Source organism: Magallana gigas, chromosome 8 (assembly GCF_963853765.1).
Source record: "Magallana gigas chromosome 8, xbMagGiga1.1, whole genome shotgun sequence".
NCBI lineage: Eukaryota > Metazoa > Mollusca > Bivalvia > Ostreida > Ostreidae > Magallana > Magallana gigas.
Window position 1 is genome coordinate 47,153,896 of NC_088860.1, and position 19,839 is coordinate 47,173,734.

A 19,839-nucleotide genomic window follows, 5' to 3' on the forward strand; every position below is an offset into this window, starting at 1 on the left:
CAGGTATATGAAGCAAATGTGATGGTGAAGGTCACCTAAGCATTCCTCCATAAGGCGCTGGTATGTTGCAGGAGCATTAACTAATCCCATTGCCATCCGGTTATGCTCAAAGAATCCAAGGGGGCCCACCGTAAAGGCAGTCCGCTCCTTGTGCTCCTCTGCAATAGGGATCTGATAGTACCCTGACTTCATATCCAGGACTGAAAAATAAGTATTACCAGCAAGTGAGTCAAGTATCTCATCGATACGAGGAAGAGCATAGTTGTCCTTCTTTGTTCTGCTGTTAAGGTGGCGATAGTCTATACAGATCCTTAACTGTCCATCCTTCTTCCGGACTAGTACGACGTTGGACGAGAAAGGTGAGTGAGACCTTCTAATGATTCCAGCTGATAGTTGCTGTTCTAGATGTTCTCGTACTTCATCTAGCATAGATGGTGGAATGCGTCGGAAACGTTGTTTGAATGGAGACTCATCATTGAGCTCAATCCTGTGCTCAACATATGGGCAATATCCGATATCTGTGTCTCCTTTGGAGAACAATGAGTCAAACTTGCTGAGTAATCCTTGAACTTTCTGCAGTTGATCCTCAGAAAGCTCATCTCGAGGTAAATTAACTTGACTGAATACATCAGATGCCTCTGATAACTGTTCCTTTCTCTGAAAGTTCTGAATGCTAACTTGCTGTACCTCACAAAGTAAAGCACGAGGATTTATTCTCACAGTATTTGTGGTGATGTTGCTAACATGCACTGGGATTGGGGTATTCTCAGCTGTGTCATACGTTATCACGCTGGGCTCTATATCAAGATCAGTTGGAATACGAGACCTTGCAGTAGGTGACAGCATCCCACAGACAGGATAATACCTGTAAGGGAGCTTATCAAACAAGTAGCCTTGGATGGTCACACTACTGTTGGGCGCTATAATGACAGGTCGTTCCTCAGCTGATCTCACACGAGCCAATACATATGCACGCCGAAACAATCCCCTCTCGCGCAGCGTCATGCAGCGAAATGCAATAAACCAAGGTGTATGTACTTTGACTTTTTGTAAAAATTGAACACCATACTTATCTTTTGTTTCAGATAAAAGTACTGAAAGAATGTTTGTGCCAATTAGAACTGGTACCGACTCATGGTATTTGGTATCATTTACTATGAGAAACAGACATTGGATTGTTTGCGGTGAATCAGCAATGCCATCTACTTGTAACTCACATGATATGACCCCATGATATGGCAACTCAGTACCATCAGCACATTCAAGTGTTAATAAGCACTCAACTGGCTGCAGTGGAATATCGTGAAGATATGTATCATAAAAACTACGACTTAACGTCGACACTGACGAGCCAGTATCAATGAGTGCCCTTGTCAGCACACCTTGTACATGTACTTCTAATTCATTAGATGACCCAACAAGAGTCACATTGTGTTTTGAAATGGATCTTGTACATTTTAAATCATTACTTGTTTCAATGGGACAATGTTTTATTTTGAAGCCCCCAATTTGTCCCTCATTAGTGGCTTCTATTGGTTTAAATCCCTGCGGCGATTGTCTCTGTATCCACCATATCCTCCTCTGTTGGGATAGGACTGGCCATAAGTATCACCGCCTCTGTATCCTCCTCTATATCCTCCTCTGTATTGACCTTGACCTCTACCATAATGGTGATAACCTCTACCAGCTTGTCCACGGTCTCCAGTACCATTGTAGTTCCTAGCATTGTTCTGGTCACTTCTGGGAGGTAATTGATCTTTTGGGTTTGTTCGTCTGACTTCCTTCTCCACATCTCCAAGTCTCTTATCCATAGCTTCTAATTTCTGCAGAATCATTTCCAAAGATGAATCATCATCTCCTTTTCCAATCTTGGATACTTGTGATTTCTTCTTGTCGGTTGATGTAGAAGAAGGGACTGATGACAGCTCTAAGTCCAGTTCAATAGTGCGTAACTCTCTTCTCAATGTCTCAAAGTCATTGATGATGTCGTACTTGTAACGACTGGCATTACGGAGATTGCTATCCCTTAGTCCAGACCATAGTTTAGTCCTAAGCATCTCATTCTTAGCATCATTACTGATTGCTTTTCTCTCAATGCATCTCTGTAGTATGCTCTCTAATCTCATGCCATAATCAACTACACTTTCTCCATCCTCCTGTTTTGAAGCATAAAACTGTTGAATCAGCTTCTCAGTTGGGTAAATGTTACCATATACACCATCCAATTTATTCACTATCTGCTCAGGAGTTGCATCTGTTGGTAAAGTCAACAAAAGACTCCTAGCTTTTCCTTTTAATGAAGACCTTATTGCTTGCATAACAATGTTTGCTGAACAAGCACCATCTCTAAGAGCACACTGTACATCATTCTTCCACACATCAAATGATGTCTCACATTTTTCTTCTCCAGAAAAGATAGAGAAACGGGGACGGACAGTAGATGAGTCGAATACAAAGCCCGAACATGTATCTGATTGGGATGTGTGTGTTGGTGGTTCTTCAAATTTGACAGTGTTTGTAGTCTTAGGCCGAGCTCCACCCCATGCAGTGGGTGTGCTATGCGCCATTGGTCTATTAAGTAACTGAAATTCATCATCTGTAATTATTTTGTAATCAGTATGTTCTGATATGTAATCAATCATACGCTGAATTTGTTGTTGAGAGAGTTCACTCTCTTGATCACCCTTTTTCAAATGTACACTTTGATCAGCTGATTCAGTCATATCTAATTAATATCACTAACCAGTAAGTAATACTAAGTATTGTGCCTATGATTCTAATCTTAGCTAATTAACTAAAGTATAATAAATTCCTTAATTAACTTGCTAATTCAAGACAAGAAAATTAATAGCAATTAGTTATCTGGATTTGTTTTAGATGAAATGTCACAGATCAGCTGTAATAGATGAGGGCTATAAGAAAATAAATAATCATATAGTGAAATAAATTCTTCTTCTAAATTAAGCTCTGAAAAAAAAAATTGTTTGATTACAAATTATCAATGCATTTCAAATAAAGTTGCAGCTGAAAAATAAAAAAAAATTGTTCACAAAGAATTAAATTCAATCTGGAATCACAATACACCAGGTAAACTGAAAACTGATATTTCAAGAAAGATAACTCTTAAATGTATATTGAACTAAGAAAAGATAACTCTGGTTAGTAACACGGGTGTAATCAAGCGTGACGAATTTCCGCACAACACTCCTGGGCTGAAAGTTCAAATCTATTTATAGCACTATACTAAACTAGAGATATCCCACAACTAATCTCTAAACTAAATACATATGGCTGTAACACAACTGCTATAATCACTAAATATCGCAATCAATTTCAAGCCGCTGATAAAACGCGATCCGCGCTTGATCTAGATCACGAAAGATCACTTACGTACAGCTACTGCTGTTTTAAGATCAAAGGGGATTTTCTATAACAAACTACCTTTGTCAAGCAGATTTTGTATCAATCAAACACACTCCATCTATCTATGCACCTTATCGACAGACTTTCAATGACGAACTGACCAAAATAAACACACCGGCACCTGACAATCAATATACCACAAATGGACAATTTGCTAACACTGATATATTCAGGTAATGTTCGAATCGTCTGCAGTAAATGTTCTTACAGTCTTAATGTCATTCTCGTCAAGTAAAGAAAGTTAATAAGAACAGAAAGAGGATATTAGTATCTATATAAGCATGCACATTTTGCTTAACTTTGACTTGACCGTGAAAAATTGAATACAACTATTTTTTTTAAATAACCACAATTCAAATAATTCCAAAAATACTATACTAACTAAAAAAATTTAACTGCAGTTTAACCAACAAAGTTTGAACGTGTACAGAGGTAAAAAATGATAATAAGCACGTGCAAAAAGGTAACGTCAATGACAATCCTACCGTACGTACGTACTCTATCAGACTGGCCAGGTAGTACCGGTATTTCACACACAAGTCACTATAGTGAAGTTTGTAATTAGTTCATGGATCGCTGAAGACGTACACACGGTATATGTCCCGTTAGTCGCAATGGTCCAGTAGTTCTATGAATTGTAATCACTGGCAATGTGCGTCGCTCGGGAAATCGCCTCCAGGTTTCGTCTTAGAATGGAATGCAGGGTCCCAACGTGGGCGCCATTTCTGTAGTAGCGTTTTCTTTATATATGTATAAATGAAAACTCCACGTCTCAGGTTCGATGGATTTATTATAATTTCATTATGAACCCTGTAAAAGGTCAACAATAGCGTATAAGCATTCATTACAACAATAAACATATTATATTAAAACAATGACATTTTCATAGAATTATACATGAATTAATTTCTTTAAAAGTTGACAATATATATACTGAGTAAATTATGCAAAAGAATCATAAGAGTTATTCCCCTTATATCAAAGTGATATAACGTATAAATTTATATAAGAACTTGATCGTTGATAAGTTCACGTACACAATCATAAATAATAATCATATGAATTATACAGCTCTTATTCATAATAAATATAATACATATTTCTATACATGTATACCTGATTATGGATCAGGGTTCCAATTAGGTGTATGGCCCGATTAATGGGTGAAAATACTGAATGGCCAATAGCCCTATTAATAAACATATAAAACCGATATACAAACTTCATATACATGTACTTTGATTCAAACAAAGTTTAATTTGATCACTACTAAGTGAAACTCAGTATATTGCATTTAAATTACATTAAAAGTAAGAAACAGATTAATTAATGGAAAATAAAGAATTAGTATGAAAAAGAAGTCAACTTACAGTCAATGTCCTGGAATCTGTCGTAATTAATTAATGTAAATATATATAAAGTCAAATAACCCAGGAACCAAGATTGACCTCACAACTGGCTGAAAATATTTCTCGCTCTGACTGACCAGTACCAAGAACTTGGCGGGAATCTCCCTCAACCAATGAAAATCAAGGATTTCAATAACTAGCCTCAGGACTTATATGAATAAGTAAAATAAAAACCAAAACTATTGTATGCTTTTATTAATTACGGAAAGTCATCGCGGATATTCAAAACGCGAATTGTAGAAATTATTGGTTGCATTTGATATTTAATCATTTAAATAAAAACAAATTAAAAAATAACACTCTACCACACATATACATTTGAATTTATACGAGAGTTTGCTGTCCTTGATTTCTGTAATTTGTACTCTGATGTTCACAACCCAATATCGTTTTCATTTTCTCATTGTAAAAACTTGTCAACAAACGAGTGTATAGGTGAAAACCAACCAACTGTAAAATTATGGTCAGCAGACAAAGCACAGGATTTCTGTAAGAATATTGATACTTCAGCGGTAGACGCTATTCAGTTAGACTTAGAAGAAATGTCTGTTTGTGTTAATAATGTATGTAAAACAAGTGTTACTACTATAACTACAAAAATTTGTAATGTTTTTCACAAAGCAGCAAGCGATACATTCGGTAATTATAATATGGGATGCAACAAATTTTCAGGAAAAAAGTCGAATAATAAACCATGGTTCAACAAAGAATGTAGAAAAGCAAGGAAAAATTTTCATTTGGCAAAGAAAAATCATAATAACTGCAAGTCCGAGGAAAATTTAAGTCATCTTAAGTCTCAAAGCAAAAACTATAAGCGGGTTATGGACGAGTGTAAAAAAAATTACAGGAAAAGCATTACCGAAAAAATAAAGAATGTGCGTACTACAAATACCAAAGAGTACTGGAAAATTTTAAATTCAACATGTAAAGACAAAAAGTGTGCTGTTGATATTAATGATTATTTTAATTTTATAAAGGGTATTAGTGAAACTGAGGATGAGTCGCTTGCTGTAGATAATGATGACTACTTTTTAAATGTCGCTTATGAAAATGCATGTTGATGATTTTCTTAACTGTGAAATAGATGACGGTGAAATATTGGCTGCGGTTTAAAATTTAAAAAACAACAAAGCAGCAGGTTTTGACAGAGTGTTGAACGAACATATTTGTTCTACTATTACTGTTTTTTTACCAGTGTACAAAAAATTATTTAATGTTATTTTTGATAGTGGTATTGTTCCAGACGAGTGGTTAATTGGAATTGTAAAGCCTATTTATAAAAACAAAGGGGACCCTACGAAACCTGAAAATTATCGTCCTATAACTTTATTAAGTTGTCTTGGTAAACTTTTGACATCTATTTTAAGCACACGGCTGGAAGCATATGCAAATGCGATTAATATAATAAGTGAGAGCCAAACTGGTTTCCGAAAAGGCTATTCTACCCTAGATCATGCGTTAACTTTGCAGTTTTTATCAGAAACTTTATGAAACAGAAAAAGAAATTATTTTGTGCCTTCATCGATTGTAAACAAGCATTTGACACTATTTGGAGAAGTGGATTATGGTACAAAATGTCAAAAAATAGTATTAGTGGAAAATGTTATGTTTATATTAAAAATATGTACCAGGGTATTAAATCTCTTATTAGTATGGATGGTACCACATCTGATTTTATAAACTGTAATGTTGGAGTTCGCCAAGGCGAAAACCTATCACCATTTTTGTTTTCATTGTATATCAGTGATTTGGAGAATTTCTTATTAGACAAAAACATTGAAGGTCTCAAGAGTATTTCTGATGCTATAGAAAATGAATTATTTATATATATGAAACTGTTTATCCTTTTTTATGCTGATGATACTGTAATTATGACTGAGACTGCCGAAGACCTCCAAAATGCACTGAATGAATTTTATGTATATTGTAGTCAATGGAAGTTACAAGTCAATACTGACAAAACAAAAATTTTGATTTTTTCAAAAGGCCCTCTACCGAAAAATGTGTTTTATTACAATAAGGTTGCTATAGAAAATGTCAAAGATTTTAAATACCTGGGTATAATCTTTTCCAGAACAGGATCATTTGCTAAAGCTAAAAAACATTTGTGTGAACAGGCACAGAAAGCAATGTACAGTGTTATTAGAAAAATAAGACAATTTAATTTACCTGTCGATTGTCAGTTTGACTTATTTGATAAAATTGTAGTCCCAGTGTTATTGTATGGGTGCGAAATTTGGGGTTACGAAAATATAGAAGTTATTGAACGTGTACATTTAAAATTTTTAAAATATGTTTTTAATTTAAAAAGTAGTACACCATCCTATATGGTTTACGGGGAAACAGGTCGTTTCCCTTTATGTATCAATGTATATACCAGAATGACTTCCTACTGGTCAAAGTTATTTACAAACTCCGAAAGCAAAATTGTATCTGTTTTATATAAGTTTTTGGTCTTGCAATATCAAAGGGGAAATATGTCAAACTCTTGGATTGTAGGTGTTAAAAATATTTCTCACATAGCACCACCTGGTGGATGAGTTCACAACCAAGGGTCCGTTCACGTCGACCATCTCCACGGGGGAGGCCCTGGAGAACATCAACAACATCCCCGCCCAGATGGAGGCTCTCAAGAAACAGGAGCAGGAGATCAGGAAGGGACTCAACATCTTCAAGATCGACCAGCCCCCCTCCAAGGAGATCGCAAACCTGGAGAAGGTGGGTCAAATTAACTTCTTGTTACAAAAGAGCTCCCTGAAGGGGAGATGATAGACATGGATATAAGTAAGAGTAATGCTTCTTGACTTAATTGAAATTAATATTCTGTTCTTTGCTACAGTTTTATCATTATACTTTGAGCTCCATTTTCTGTTGAATTTCATTGTTGAGCTTCTCAGTTCCAACAGTTGTTCAATGGATTATGAACCATATCAATAATGGAATGTTAATGGAAAAGCAGAAAACAATTAAGATTTCTCCTATTAAATCTGCAGGATCTTATTTTTTAAAGTGTAAGTTGTGTTTTAGTCTGGTACTTTCCATTCTTTTGTAAATATTCAATCAACTGTTATTACCAATTTTGTTGTTGGATCTGGAGGTGATCGAGACGATTGGGATATGTTATACATGTAAATCCATCTCTTTGTGACCTTTTTCTGGTTTTGTTGTAGGATCTGGAGGTGATCGAGACGATTTGGAACCTGAACAAGGACTGGGAGGGACTGTGGGGCGACTGGAAGGGGAACCATTTACTGAGCTCCAGACCGAGAACGTGGAAAACTCGTCTCAGTCGATCTTCAAGAAGCTCAACAGGATGAGCAAGGAACTCAAGGTGAGGGGAACAGCTGGCAGCTGGTCCATCAGTTCAGACTGGGAATATGTAATGTTTTATTTTGTAGCTAGTTCATCAGTTCAGACTGGGAATATGTAATGTTTAATTTAGTAGCTAGTTCCTCAGTTCAGTTGGGGAATATGTAATGTTTTATTTAGTAGCTAGTTCATCAGTTCAGACTGGGATATGTAATGTTTTATTTAGTAGCTAGTTCATCAGTTCAGTCGGGGAATCTGTACTGTTTAATTTAGTAGCTGGTTCATCAGTTCAGTCAGGGGAATGTGTAATGTTGTAGTTTTAATTAATAATGAACTAACTGGACTGAAAGATGATCAACTAAAAAAAATCATGTTTATCAGTGCAGAATAGGGATCTATAATTTTATTATGTTGCAATCATTAAACTATCATTTTGATTATGGCAGATGAGCAAAGAACTGATTGATCAGTTTAAGCTGAGGGTCTATCAGTAATTATATTGTTGCACAATGTTTAAATCATTGAATAATGATGTACTTGGTGAAAGTGAATAAAGAGAAAGATAAGAGAATGTTGATGAGTTAAAGCTAGAAATATATGAAATGTTGAGATTATCAAGGAACGAGAAAAGATGTCTAATGGTTTTGGTTGTTGACCTTGATTTAGGACAAGAATTGGGAGGTGGTTGAGACCAGTAAGAACCGCGTGGACCAGTTCAAGAGGACCATGCCGCTGATCACGGATCTGAATAATAAGGCCATGAGACCGCGTCGCTGGGACAAAATCCAGGAGAGTCTTGGGACCGCATCACTGGGACGAAATCCAGGTAATTTGTAAGACGCATCACTAGGACAAAATCCAATTAAGTCGTAAGACGCATCACTGGGTTAAAATCCAGGTAAGTTTTGAGGCTGCGTCACTGGGACAAAATCCAGGTAAGAAACTCTGATTGGAGGCATCGATCATTGTTGTAGGGTCAGGCAATTTTTATACACTAGTGTTTAAGTAAAATCTTGATGATCAATATCGTTTATGAGAAAAAAGAAGTGGGCAGTAATATTTTAAAGACATAGTCAGCAATATTTAGGTGAATTCTGAATATCGGTACTCTTTTATAAAAACTGTGATTGTGGGAATGATAATTGTTCATCAAATTATCTGGCAGTGACTGTAATGATTGCAACTGCCTTATCTTTATCTCTCTGCACAACAACTGGACATCATGAAAGCACTTTTTTTTCAAACAGACGGAGATGCAGCGACAGTTTGACCACAAATCTGTGGACTTTACCCTGGAGAAGATCATTGAGTTTGGATTCGATCAGTATGCTGAGACTATCGGCGACATCTCTGGTGCTGCCACCAAGGAATTGGCCATTGAACAGGTCAGAAATTTAGCTTTGTCTAATATCTCTTTGTTACCCAGTGTTAAAAATTGTTCACATTTCTTCTTATAACCTTGGTAATCTTCCTTTTACAGGGTATTGAGGCCATTGCCAAAACCTGGGAGAGCACGGAACTGGACATCACGACCTACAAGGACAGAGGTCATTACAAAGTCAGGTGAGTCCGCAGTATCATGACCTTGACCTTCAAGACTTTAACATTTGGATAGGTGGATGTATAAACATAAACCTGGAAAACACTTATAAGTCAAATTTTTTATATCACTTCACACAGTTTTGATTTGATCTGTGAAAATCAGTCTTTGGTTTTATCTTCCGACTGCCAGTAATCAATTGTCCCTAGTTAAATATTTTGGTGCTACTATGGTACAGTTAATTAATTAGCATGACTTTTTAATTACAGGAGCACAGACGATGTGTTCCAGGCCCTGGAAGACAATCAGGTTCAGCTGTCGACGATGAAGGCGTCCCGATTCGTCAAGGCGTTCGAACAGGAAGTGGATAAATGGGAGAGAACTCTGTCACACATTCTGGAGGTGGTGGAGATGCTGCTAACAGTGCAGAGACAGTGGATGTACCTCGAGGTGGGTGGGGAGGGGGATATAGCTACATACTTAGTTATAAAATTACATATTTGAAAAATATTGTATCAACAGGCACAATTCTTGTTTTTGTCATCAGTTTTAATCAGTCATATGAAAGATTTCCTTTTCTTTTATTTACTAAAAACAAACTTCTTGTTCAAAGTTGTACTTTGGTAAAAAATTCTTGTTACTAGATCAAATGAAGTTATTTTTGCTTCATGAACATATTTGTTAACAGATTGAATCACCTTTAAAAATTGTATTTAGTACGAAAAATTCACTTACCCATTAAACATAAGGACATAACATGCTTAGCTCTGCTACAGATGTCATCATTAGTTGAGTTAACAAATTTTACTTTAACATGTCTGTAATTTAATTTGTTGTGTACATCTTGCCTGCAGAACATTTTCTTGGGTGAGGACATTAGGAAACAGCTGCCCCGCGAGTCGGCAGATTTTGACGACGTGAACGCCAAGTGGAAGGTCATCATGACACGACTCAACAAGGACAGGAACGCCCTCAGAGGAACCCATCACGAAGGTATGGGGCTGGATCACCCTGTATTTAACTGGATAAACTAGGCCTGTAAAATCAACAGATTAGAGCAGATTTATGGATGTCTGTCAATGTTCATTTCCAACTACAAATTGTACTGCAAACCATATTTTATTTTGCTAGATCCTTGTCATCCTGAATATTTCTTCCTGCGAGTCAGTTCTAAAACGACTCTGGTACCGGTATATTGTTACTGTAATATCTTAATCACAAAAATTAGTCTCCGCAAAGAAACTATCTCCTGCAAATTGCTAAATAAAGTGGTCACAAATAAAAGTTAGTTTGCATGTTTTCAGGTTTATTGGAAGAACTGAGATACCAGTACACTACGTGGTAGCTTAATAAGAACTGACTTTTCTGTGTCAACAGGTTTACTGGAAGAACTGAATGACATGAATGTCAAACTGGAGGAGATCCAGAAATCCCTGGACATGTACCTGGAGACCAAGCGACAGATCTTCCCACGATTCTACTTCCTGTCCAACGATGACCTGCTGGAGATCCTGGGTCAGTCTAAAAACCCCAAAGCAGTGCAGCCTCACCTCAAGAAATGCTTTGACAATATCAAGAGCCTGGAGATGAACAAGGTAGATAAATAAGGAAACACTTAAATACAAACACTTGTTATAATATTAGGATGATTTTGGTTTGAACATCAATGATGTCTTGAGAAAACATTTTATAATATAATCTTGAGGTATTGCAGATGACATATTTGGGCAAAAATGACATGCTTGCAAAAAAGTTAGTTTTCATAGAAACTGGTTGGCACTTAAATGTTATTCGTTAAATCTAAAGCCTGAATAAAATCTTGAGATAAAATATAATTATGATTGCAGAAGGATTTTATTTTCCATGTAGAACTAAAAATAATTTACAGTACATGTCGATAAATCAAATTGATGATGTTAAAAATAATATTTTGTTACAGCCAGGACTGAAGTGGGAGGCGAACGCCATGGTGTCGTCTGACGGAGAGGTCGTTCCGTACGAGAGACCCGTCTACCTGGACGGACCTGTGGAGGTAAATTAAAACTAAATACTACAGAAATCTTTTTGTGTGTGTGTGTGTGTGTGCGGGGGGGGGGATTAAGGGGGGATAATGGAGTTCTTGATAAATTGATGCATTTTGTCATGAATCTTGCAACTTTCAAAGCAACAGGAAATATTGAATTAATTTATAAGAGGAGGTGTGTGGAGAAGATTTAGTCAGCATTTCTAAGGAGCGATTTGTAGAAAAATCTGTCGTGACATAATGCAAACAGACACTAACACCTTTCTTGTTGTTTAAGCTCAATGTTTTTGATTTAGGATTTAATATGTTAACTTTGTAGTGTAGGATTGAATACTTTCTGTGTGTACTGATATTATCTGTGTGTCTGTCTGTTCCAGTCGTGGCTGTGTGACGTGGAGAAGACCATGAGATGGACGCTACAGGACGAGCTGAAGAAATGTAAAGGGAACCTGAAACAGAAACACGGCATGACCAAGCGAGACAAGTGGATCAAGGACCATCCCGGCCAGCTGTGTATCACCGCCAGTCAGATCCAGTGGACCGCCGACGTGGAGAAAGCCCTCCGACTGACCAAGGACCGCGGTGATAAGAAAGCCCTCAAAACCATGAAAAAGAAACAGGTGGCCATGCTCAATAAACTGTCGGAGGCCATCCGGGGGAAACTGGAAAAGATGCAGCGACTCAAGATCGTGGCTCTCGTGACTATTGAGATCCACGCTAGGGACATTATAGAGAAGCTGATTAAGGGGGGCGTGTCCGACGAGAACGCGTTCGAGTGGCTGAGTCAGCTTAGGCTTTACTGGGAAAAGGTGAGGAACTCTGGGAAATCCTAATGGATATCTAATACCATAAACAGAATTCCTACCTCTCTGAAGGAACTTTAACCTACAAATTAAAAATTGACCAATGACTGTGGTTTTAACACTTGTGATTAGAATTGATTTTTGTTGGATTTCATATTTCTTCATCATTTGATAGAGAACTAGTATAATGAGTGTTTCAACCTTGTCATCACTCTTACTAGAGTTCTAAAACTTTTCATTTATTGTATGAGTTATATGACGTTTATTGTCTTAACCCTACTCTGTTGTAGCCTCCTATTGATAACTGTGTAGTGAAGCAGACCAACACCCAGTTCCCGTACGGTTACGAATACCTGGGTAATTCAGGTCGTCTGGTCATCACCCCCCTCACTGACCGCTGTTACATCACCCTGACCACTGCCCTCCACCTACACCGCGGGGGAAGCCCCAAGGGTCCCGCCGGGACAGGCAAGACAGAGACCGTCAAGGATCTCGGAAAATCCCTTGGAATGTATGTCATCGTCGTCAACTGCTCTGAGGGTCTGGACTACAAGTCCATGGGCAAAATGTTCTCCGGTCTGGCTCAGGTACGTCAAGAGATGAGTATTAAGGCTGTATGTTTACCTTTACCTGAGCATTGTCTACACTGTTAGTTGTTCTTTGTATATTATATATGAAAGTTTACAATTAACTGACAGTGTATAACAACTTAGATAAAATAAGAGGCTGCATTTCAAATTGTTGACTCTTAAAGTTTTTACTTTAAGTTAATAATATAATACATTGATTAAAGACTGGAGCTTGGGGCTGCTTTGACGAATTCAACAGAATCAACATTGAAGTGTTGTCGGTGGTCGCCCAGCAGATCCTGGCCATTCTGTTGGCTCTCTCCACCGGTCAGGCACGGTTCGTGTTTGAGGGGCGCGAGATTGACCTGGTCTGGTCCTGTGGAATCTTCATCACCATGAACCCTGGTATGTATTGCTTTTATTGATTTATAAATGTAATATTGCTGTTAATAGTGAAAGTTTTGAGCATATTATATTTCTACAAAATATGCAAGATGAAAGTTTGCCCAAAAATATACAGCCCTTATTACAAACCTCCACCTCATATCTTTGAAAAACAATTAATATTGAACAATTATGAATAGGACAGTTTTTGTTGTCTCTGTTTTATTACATTGTTACATAGTAATGTACTTGTGTGATATCTGTGTCTGTGTTGTCAAGGTTACGCGGGTAGAACGGAGTTACCGGACAACTTGAAGTCCATGTTCCGACCCATCGCTATGGTCGTCCCAGACTCGGGCATGATTTCTGAGATCATTCTGTTCGGAGAAGGCTTCGGCAACACTAGGGTGAGTAATAAACTCTGTGTATTTATAGTCTTTGATGTAGATTCTGATTAGATACTGGTTTCATAAACTATTGATTAGTCACTGTTGTGTAGGCTAATTAACATTTATAATCTTCTCTAATATATATATATTAATACATGTATAACTATCAAAATAATATGAAATAAGCAAGGTGTCCAGACACTGATGGGACATCTAATAATGTCATGGTTTTTTCGTTTGACAGCTCCTGGCCAAGGTGTACAGACTCTGTAGGGACATCTAATAATGTCATGGTTTTTTCGTTTGACAGGTCCTGGCCAAGAAGGTGTACACGCTATACTCCCTGGCCGAGCAGCAGCTGTCAAAACAGGACCACTACGACTTCGGACTCCGAGCCCTGGTGTCCGTGCTCCGCTATGCCGGCTCAAAGAAGAGGTCCAACCCCACCATGCCAGACGAGGAGGTCTGTAACAAAATGACACTTGGCAGTGAACAAATTTTGCAGTTCTTTTGAAAAAAAAAATCAAGTCCAGACCAGTGCATAGAAATGACATCAGACAAGCTATTCACTGAAATTGACTTCATGACCTGACTGTTGTTGTTAATGCATGTTAACCCTCGCATGAGGATGGTATATTTTTTAGTATTTATTGATTAACATGTTATTGTTTGTTTGAAGGTATTTATTGTATTTATGAATAATTGTTTGAAGGTATTTATTGTATTTATGAATTATTGTTTGAAGGTATTTATTGTATTTAATAGTGTATTGTTGATTGTAGATTCTGCTCCTGTCAATGAAGGACATGAACGTAGCCAAGCTGACGTCCACGGATCTACCGCTGTTTAACGGCATCATGTCCGATCTGTTCCCCGGGGTGGAGACACCCACCATTGACTACTCAGAGGTACTCATTTACAGAATAATTAGGGTTTATGGCCTATTGATGATTATTAAATATATTGAAATGAGAAGTAAGCAATTTTAACAGATTTTTTGAGTGACATTATATGATTGGGACTACACATACTAGGACCTTACACTGGGTAATATTCGTAAATTAATGCGTTTCTTTGTTGTTTGTAGATGAAGAAAGCGATCACAGAGGAGCTGAAGGCCAACTGTCTGCAGGTTAACAACTACACACTGACCAAGATCATCCAGCTCTACGAGACCAAGAGTTCCCGCCACTCCGTCATGATCGTCGGAAACACCCAGTCCGGGAAGACCGTCTGCTGGAGGATGTTACAGGCGTCCATGACACGCCTCAACAAAGAGGGCGCCGCCTATCAGGCAGTCAAGGTCAGTTTTTTATTTTTCTTGATTGGAGTAGAAGCTGATCAGTTTCATAATTTGATTAACAAGATTATTGGTGCCTAGCCTAAAGAAAGTGAATGAACAATTTGTCAATGAAGAGATAAAAAAGAGAAGAGTTTCCCCAATAATTGAAATATGATCAGTTTTATAAGTATTTAGTTATGTTTATTTGTCCAAACTAGAGCTGTTCATTTTTTGTTTAAAGTAATGTTAAAAAAGCCAGATAACTTTTTATTTTATATTTATGATGTTTGCTTATTTCCAGGACTTCCCTCTGAATCCCAAATCTCTGTCTCTAGGGGAGCTGTATGGAGAGTTTGACATCAACACCAACGAGTGGACGGACGGGGTCCTCTCCAGCGTGATGAGGCAGACCTGTGCAGGTCCGTGTCAGAATCCAGCACTACCATTATGTTAACTCATTTCTATATCATATCTGGCTTTGATATTACAGTATTAAATATTGGATTAGCAAATCACTTATTCAACCATTTAAAATCTAGATGACTTCAAAGGATTGAAATTTGTATTTGTTAGATTTTGATTATGATTTTTTTATTTAATTCATAAAAATTAAGAGCCTCCTTAATCTTCAAAAATGCAGGACAGAATGATACATATCAAAACTAATGCTCCAAAACATAATGGTCAATAGTTATATTTGGAATGAGTATAGAGTTATTGTTCCCTGTTGAATAGATGAGAAGCCGGACGAGAAGTGGCTGGTGTTTGACGGGCCAGTGGACACACTGTGGATCGAGAGCATGAACTCTGTGATGGACGATAACAAGATCCTGACGCTGATTAACGGTGAACGTATCGCGATGCCCGAGCAGGTGTCCCTGTTGTTTGAGGTGGAGGATTTGGCAGTGGCTTCGCCTGCCACCGTGTCGCGGTGTGGGATGGTGTTCGCGGACTATGCAGACATCGGCTGGCAGCCGTACGTGGAGTCCTGGCTGGAGAAGAAGGACAACAAGGTAGTTAAACATTGACACTTATAGACATCAGGCCTAGTACAGTAAAACATTGACACTCATACACATCAGGCCTAGTACAGTAAAACATTGACACTTATACACCTCAGGCCTAGTACAGTTAAACATTGACACTTATAGACATCAGGCCTAGTACAGTAAAACATTGACACTTAGAGACATCAGGCCTAGTACAGTAAAACATTGACACTTATAGACATCAGGCCCAGTACAGTAAAACATTGACACTTATACACATCAGGCCTAGTACAGTAAAACATTGACACTTATAGACATCAGGCCTAGTACAGTAAAACATTGACACTTAGAGACATCAGGCCTAGTACAGTTAAACATTGACACTTGTACACATCAGGCCTAGTACAGTTAAACATTGACACTTATAGACATCAGGCCTAGTACAGTTAAACATTGACACTTATAGACATCAGGCCTAGTACAGTAAAACATTCATTTGACACTTATAGACATCAGGCCTAGTACAGTAAAACATTGACACTTATAGACATCAGGCTTAGTACATTAAAACATTGACACTTATAGACATCAGGCCTAGTACAGTAAAACATTGACACTTAGAGACATCAGGCCTAGTACAGTAAAACATTGACACTTGTACACATCAGGCCTAGTACAGTAAAACATTGACACTTATAGACATCAGGCCTAGTACAGTAAAACATTGACACTTATACACATCAGGCCTAGTTCAGTAAAACATTGACACTTATAGACATCAGGCTTAGTACATTAAAACATTGACACTTATAGACATCAGGCCTAGTACAGTAAAACATTGACACTTAGAGACATCAGGCCTAGTACAGTTAAACATTGACACTTATAGACATCAGGCCTAGTACAGTAAAACATTGACACTTATAGACATCAGGCCTAGTACAGTAAAACATTGACACTTGTACACATCAGGCCTAGTACAGTTAAACATTGACACTTATAGACATCAGGCCTAGTACAGTTAAACATTGACACTTATAGACATCAGGCCTAGTACAGTAAAACATTCATTTGACACTTATAGACATCAGGCCTAGTACAGTTAAACATTGACACTTATAGACATCAGGCCTAGTACAGTAAAACATTGACACTTATACACATCAGGCCTAGTACAGTAAAACATTGACACTTATACACATCAGGCCTAGTACAGTTAAACATTGACACTTAAACACATTAGGCCTAGTACAGTAAAACATTGACACTTATAGACATCAGGCCTAGTACAGTAAAACATTGACACTTATACACATCAGGCCTAGTACAGTAAAACATTGACACTTATAGACATCAGGCCTAGTACAGTAAAACATTGACACTTATAGACATCAGGCCTAGTACAGTAAAACATTGACACTTATACACATCAGGCCTAGTACAGTAAAACATTGACACTTATACACATCAGGCCTAGTACAGTAAAACATTGACACTTATAGACCTCAGGCCTAGTACAGTAAAACATTGACACATATAGACCTCAGGCTTAGTACAGTAAAACATTGACATTTATAGACATCAGGCCTAGTACAGTAAAACATTGACACTTAGAGACATCAGGCCTAGTACAGTTAAACATTGACACTTATACACATCAGGCCTAGTACAGTAAAACATTGACACTTATACACATCAGGCCTAGTACAGTAAAACATTGTCACTTAGAGACTTCAGGCCTAGTACAGTAAAACATTGACACTTATAGACATTAGGCCTAGTACAGTAAAACATTGACACTTATAGACATCAGGCCTAGTACAGTAAAACATTGACACTTATAGACATCAGGCCTAGTACAGTAAAACATTGACACTTATACACATCAGGCCTAGTACAGTTAAACATTGACACTTATAGACATCAGGCCTACTACAGTTAAACATTGACACTTATACACATCAGGACTAGTAAAGTAAAACATTGACACTTATAGACATCAGGCCTAGTACAGTTAAACATTGACACTTATAGACATCAGACCTAGTACAGTAAAACATTGACACTTATAGACATCAGACCTAGTACAGTAAAACATTGACACTTATAGACATCAGGCCTAGTACAGTAAAACATTGACACTTATACACATCAGGCCTAGTACAGTAAAACATTGACACTTATACACCTCAGGCCTAGTACAGTTAAACATTGACACTTATAGACTTCAGGCCTAGTACAGTAAAACATTGACACTTATACACATCAGGCCTAGTACAGTAAAACATTGACACTTATAGACATCAGGCCTAGTACAGTAAAACATTGACACTTATACACATCAGGCCTAGTACAGTAAAACATTGACACTTATAGACATCAGGCCTAGTACAGTAAAACATTGACACTTATAGACTTCAGGCCTAGTACACATGTACTTAAGAAGGATAATGAGATAGAAATTTCCTTTTTGTTTAAAACAAAACTAAGGCACCAAAATGTCATAAAGAAAACACAATGATGTTCTAATTAAATTTATAAGTAAATCATAAATAGGTGATCTAACATTACAAGTTGACTTTGGCCAAAATACTCATCAAACAGATTCATCAGAGACAAATATGTATTGTTTGTTTCATATACATATATTCATATGTTAGACTCTTTTCAAGATTTTAATTTTAAATTTCATTTGATTGCATGTTGTGATATCCAGATGTTTTCTTTTTATCAGCCCCTTGTGGAAGAGCTTCGCCGACTGTTTGAGAAATATCTGGTGAAGATCCTGGACTTCAAACAGCAGAACTGCAAGGAGTTGATTACCATCGCTCAGCTGAATGGGGTGTCTTCTCTCTGTAAACTCTTTGATTCCTTGGGAACTGTAGAAAATGGGGTAAGTCTACTGATTCTAAGAACAGGATAACGTTAGATGTATATACCTGTAATTTAATTCTGGTTGTAAACTCGTATAACCTTGGTTGGAGCAATTTACGCTTTTTTATAATCCACTTTGCGGATTATAAAGTGTAAACTGCCCCAACCCAGGTTACACTCGCATAACTTGGGTAGACATTGAGTTCTTTTCTTAAATAAACAAGTTTTTGTGTATATGAAAAAATGAAAACCTTGATTAGTGTAGATTGCTATAAAATAATTATTAAGTATCATGATGCTATGAGTTTGAAAAAAATTGTGTCAATATGTTAAGTAGAGAATTTAATTAAGAGTTCTCTCTTGTGAAGATAGGTGTTAGTTATGTTTAGAAAACTCATTTTGGAGAACCTGTACTTTCCTTGTTTTAGTACTATTTTCCCTGTCAGTACATTCGGTACTTTGATTGTAGGTGGATCCTCATGACAGCGAGAACTTCACACGGATGGTGGAGCTGTGGTTCCAGTTCTGTATGATCTGGTCGATCTGTGCCTCCGTGGACGAGGACGGACGGAAGAAGATTGACAACTACATCCGCGAGATGGAGGGAACCTTCCCCAACAAAGACATGATATACGAGTACTACGTCGACCCCAAGGGCAAGACCTGGGTCCACTGGGAAGAAAAACTCAAGACGGGCTGGAAGTACCAACAAAAGTAAGACATAGCTGCCTCCATATACTGTTGTGATACTGTTGTTGTCATACAAAATCAACAATAATTTACTCTGAATCAACATAATTTGTTGAGGACCAAGATATACACTTTTTGGGAGTTGATTTTAATCA

At 37.4% G+C, this 19,839-nt stretch overlaps 1 protein-coding gene and 1 long non-coding RNA gene across 2 annotated transcripts in view; one reads left to right on the top strand and one right to left on the bottom strand.

Annotated features, from left to right (window-relative positions):
• Positions 1-3,805: 3,805 nt before the first annotated feature.
• LOC109618668 (uncharacterized) lies at positions 3,806-5,142 on the bottom strand. The gene is made up of 2 exons (XR_010708559.1): positions 4,540-5,142; positions 3,806-4,233 (listed from the first exon to the last, which is right to left on the bottom strand). It is a non-coding gene; the product is annotated as an uncharacterized lncRNA (long non-coding RNA).
• Positions 5,143-7,213: 2,071 nt separating this feature from the next.
• LOC117690512 (dynein axonemal heavy chain 2) overlaps positions 7,214-19,839 on the top strand; it is a 36,176-nt gene continuing 23,550 nt past the window's right edge. Inside the window, 22 exon segments of the mRNA XM_066070096.1 lie at positions 7,214-7,261; positions 7,356-7,550; positions 8,003-8,069; positions 8,072-8,163; positions 8,808-8,945; positions 9,389-9,526; positions 9,622-9,704; positions 9,951-10,131; positions 10,536-10,674; positions 11,059-11,276; positions 11,621-11,713; positions 12,082-12,513; positions 12,798-13,094; positions 13,301-13,481; positions 13,740-13,867; positions 14,160-14,312; positions 14,632-14,757; positions 14,937-15,152; positions 15,433-15,550; positions 15,867-16,144; positions 18,855-19,013; positions 19,464-19,708. Of these exon segments, the coding sequence (XP_065926168.1) occupies positions 7,214-7,261; positions 7,356-7,550; positions 8,003-8,069; positions 8,072-8,163; positions 8,808-8,945; positions 9,389-9,526; positions 9,622-9,704; positions 9,951-10,131; positions 10,536-10,674; positions 11,059-11,276; positions 11,621-11,713; positions 12,082-12,513; positions 12,798-13,094; positions 13,301-13,481; positions 13,740-13,867; positions 14,160-14,312; positions 14,632-14,757; positions 14,937-15,152; positions 15,433-15,550; positions 15,867-16,144; positions 18,855-19,013; positions 19,464-19,708 (3,725 nt within the window).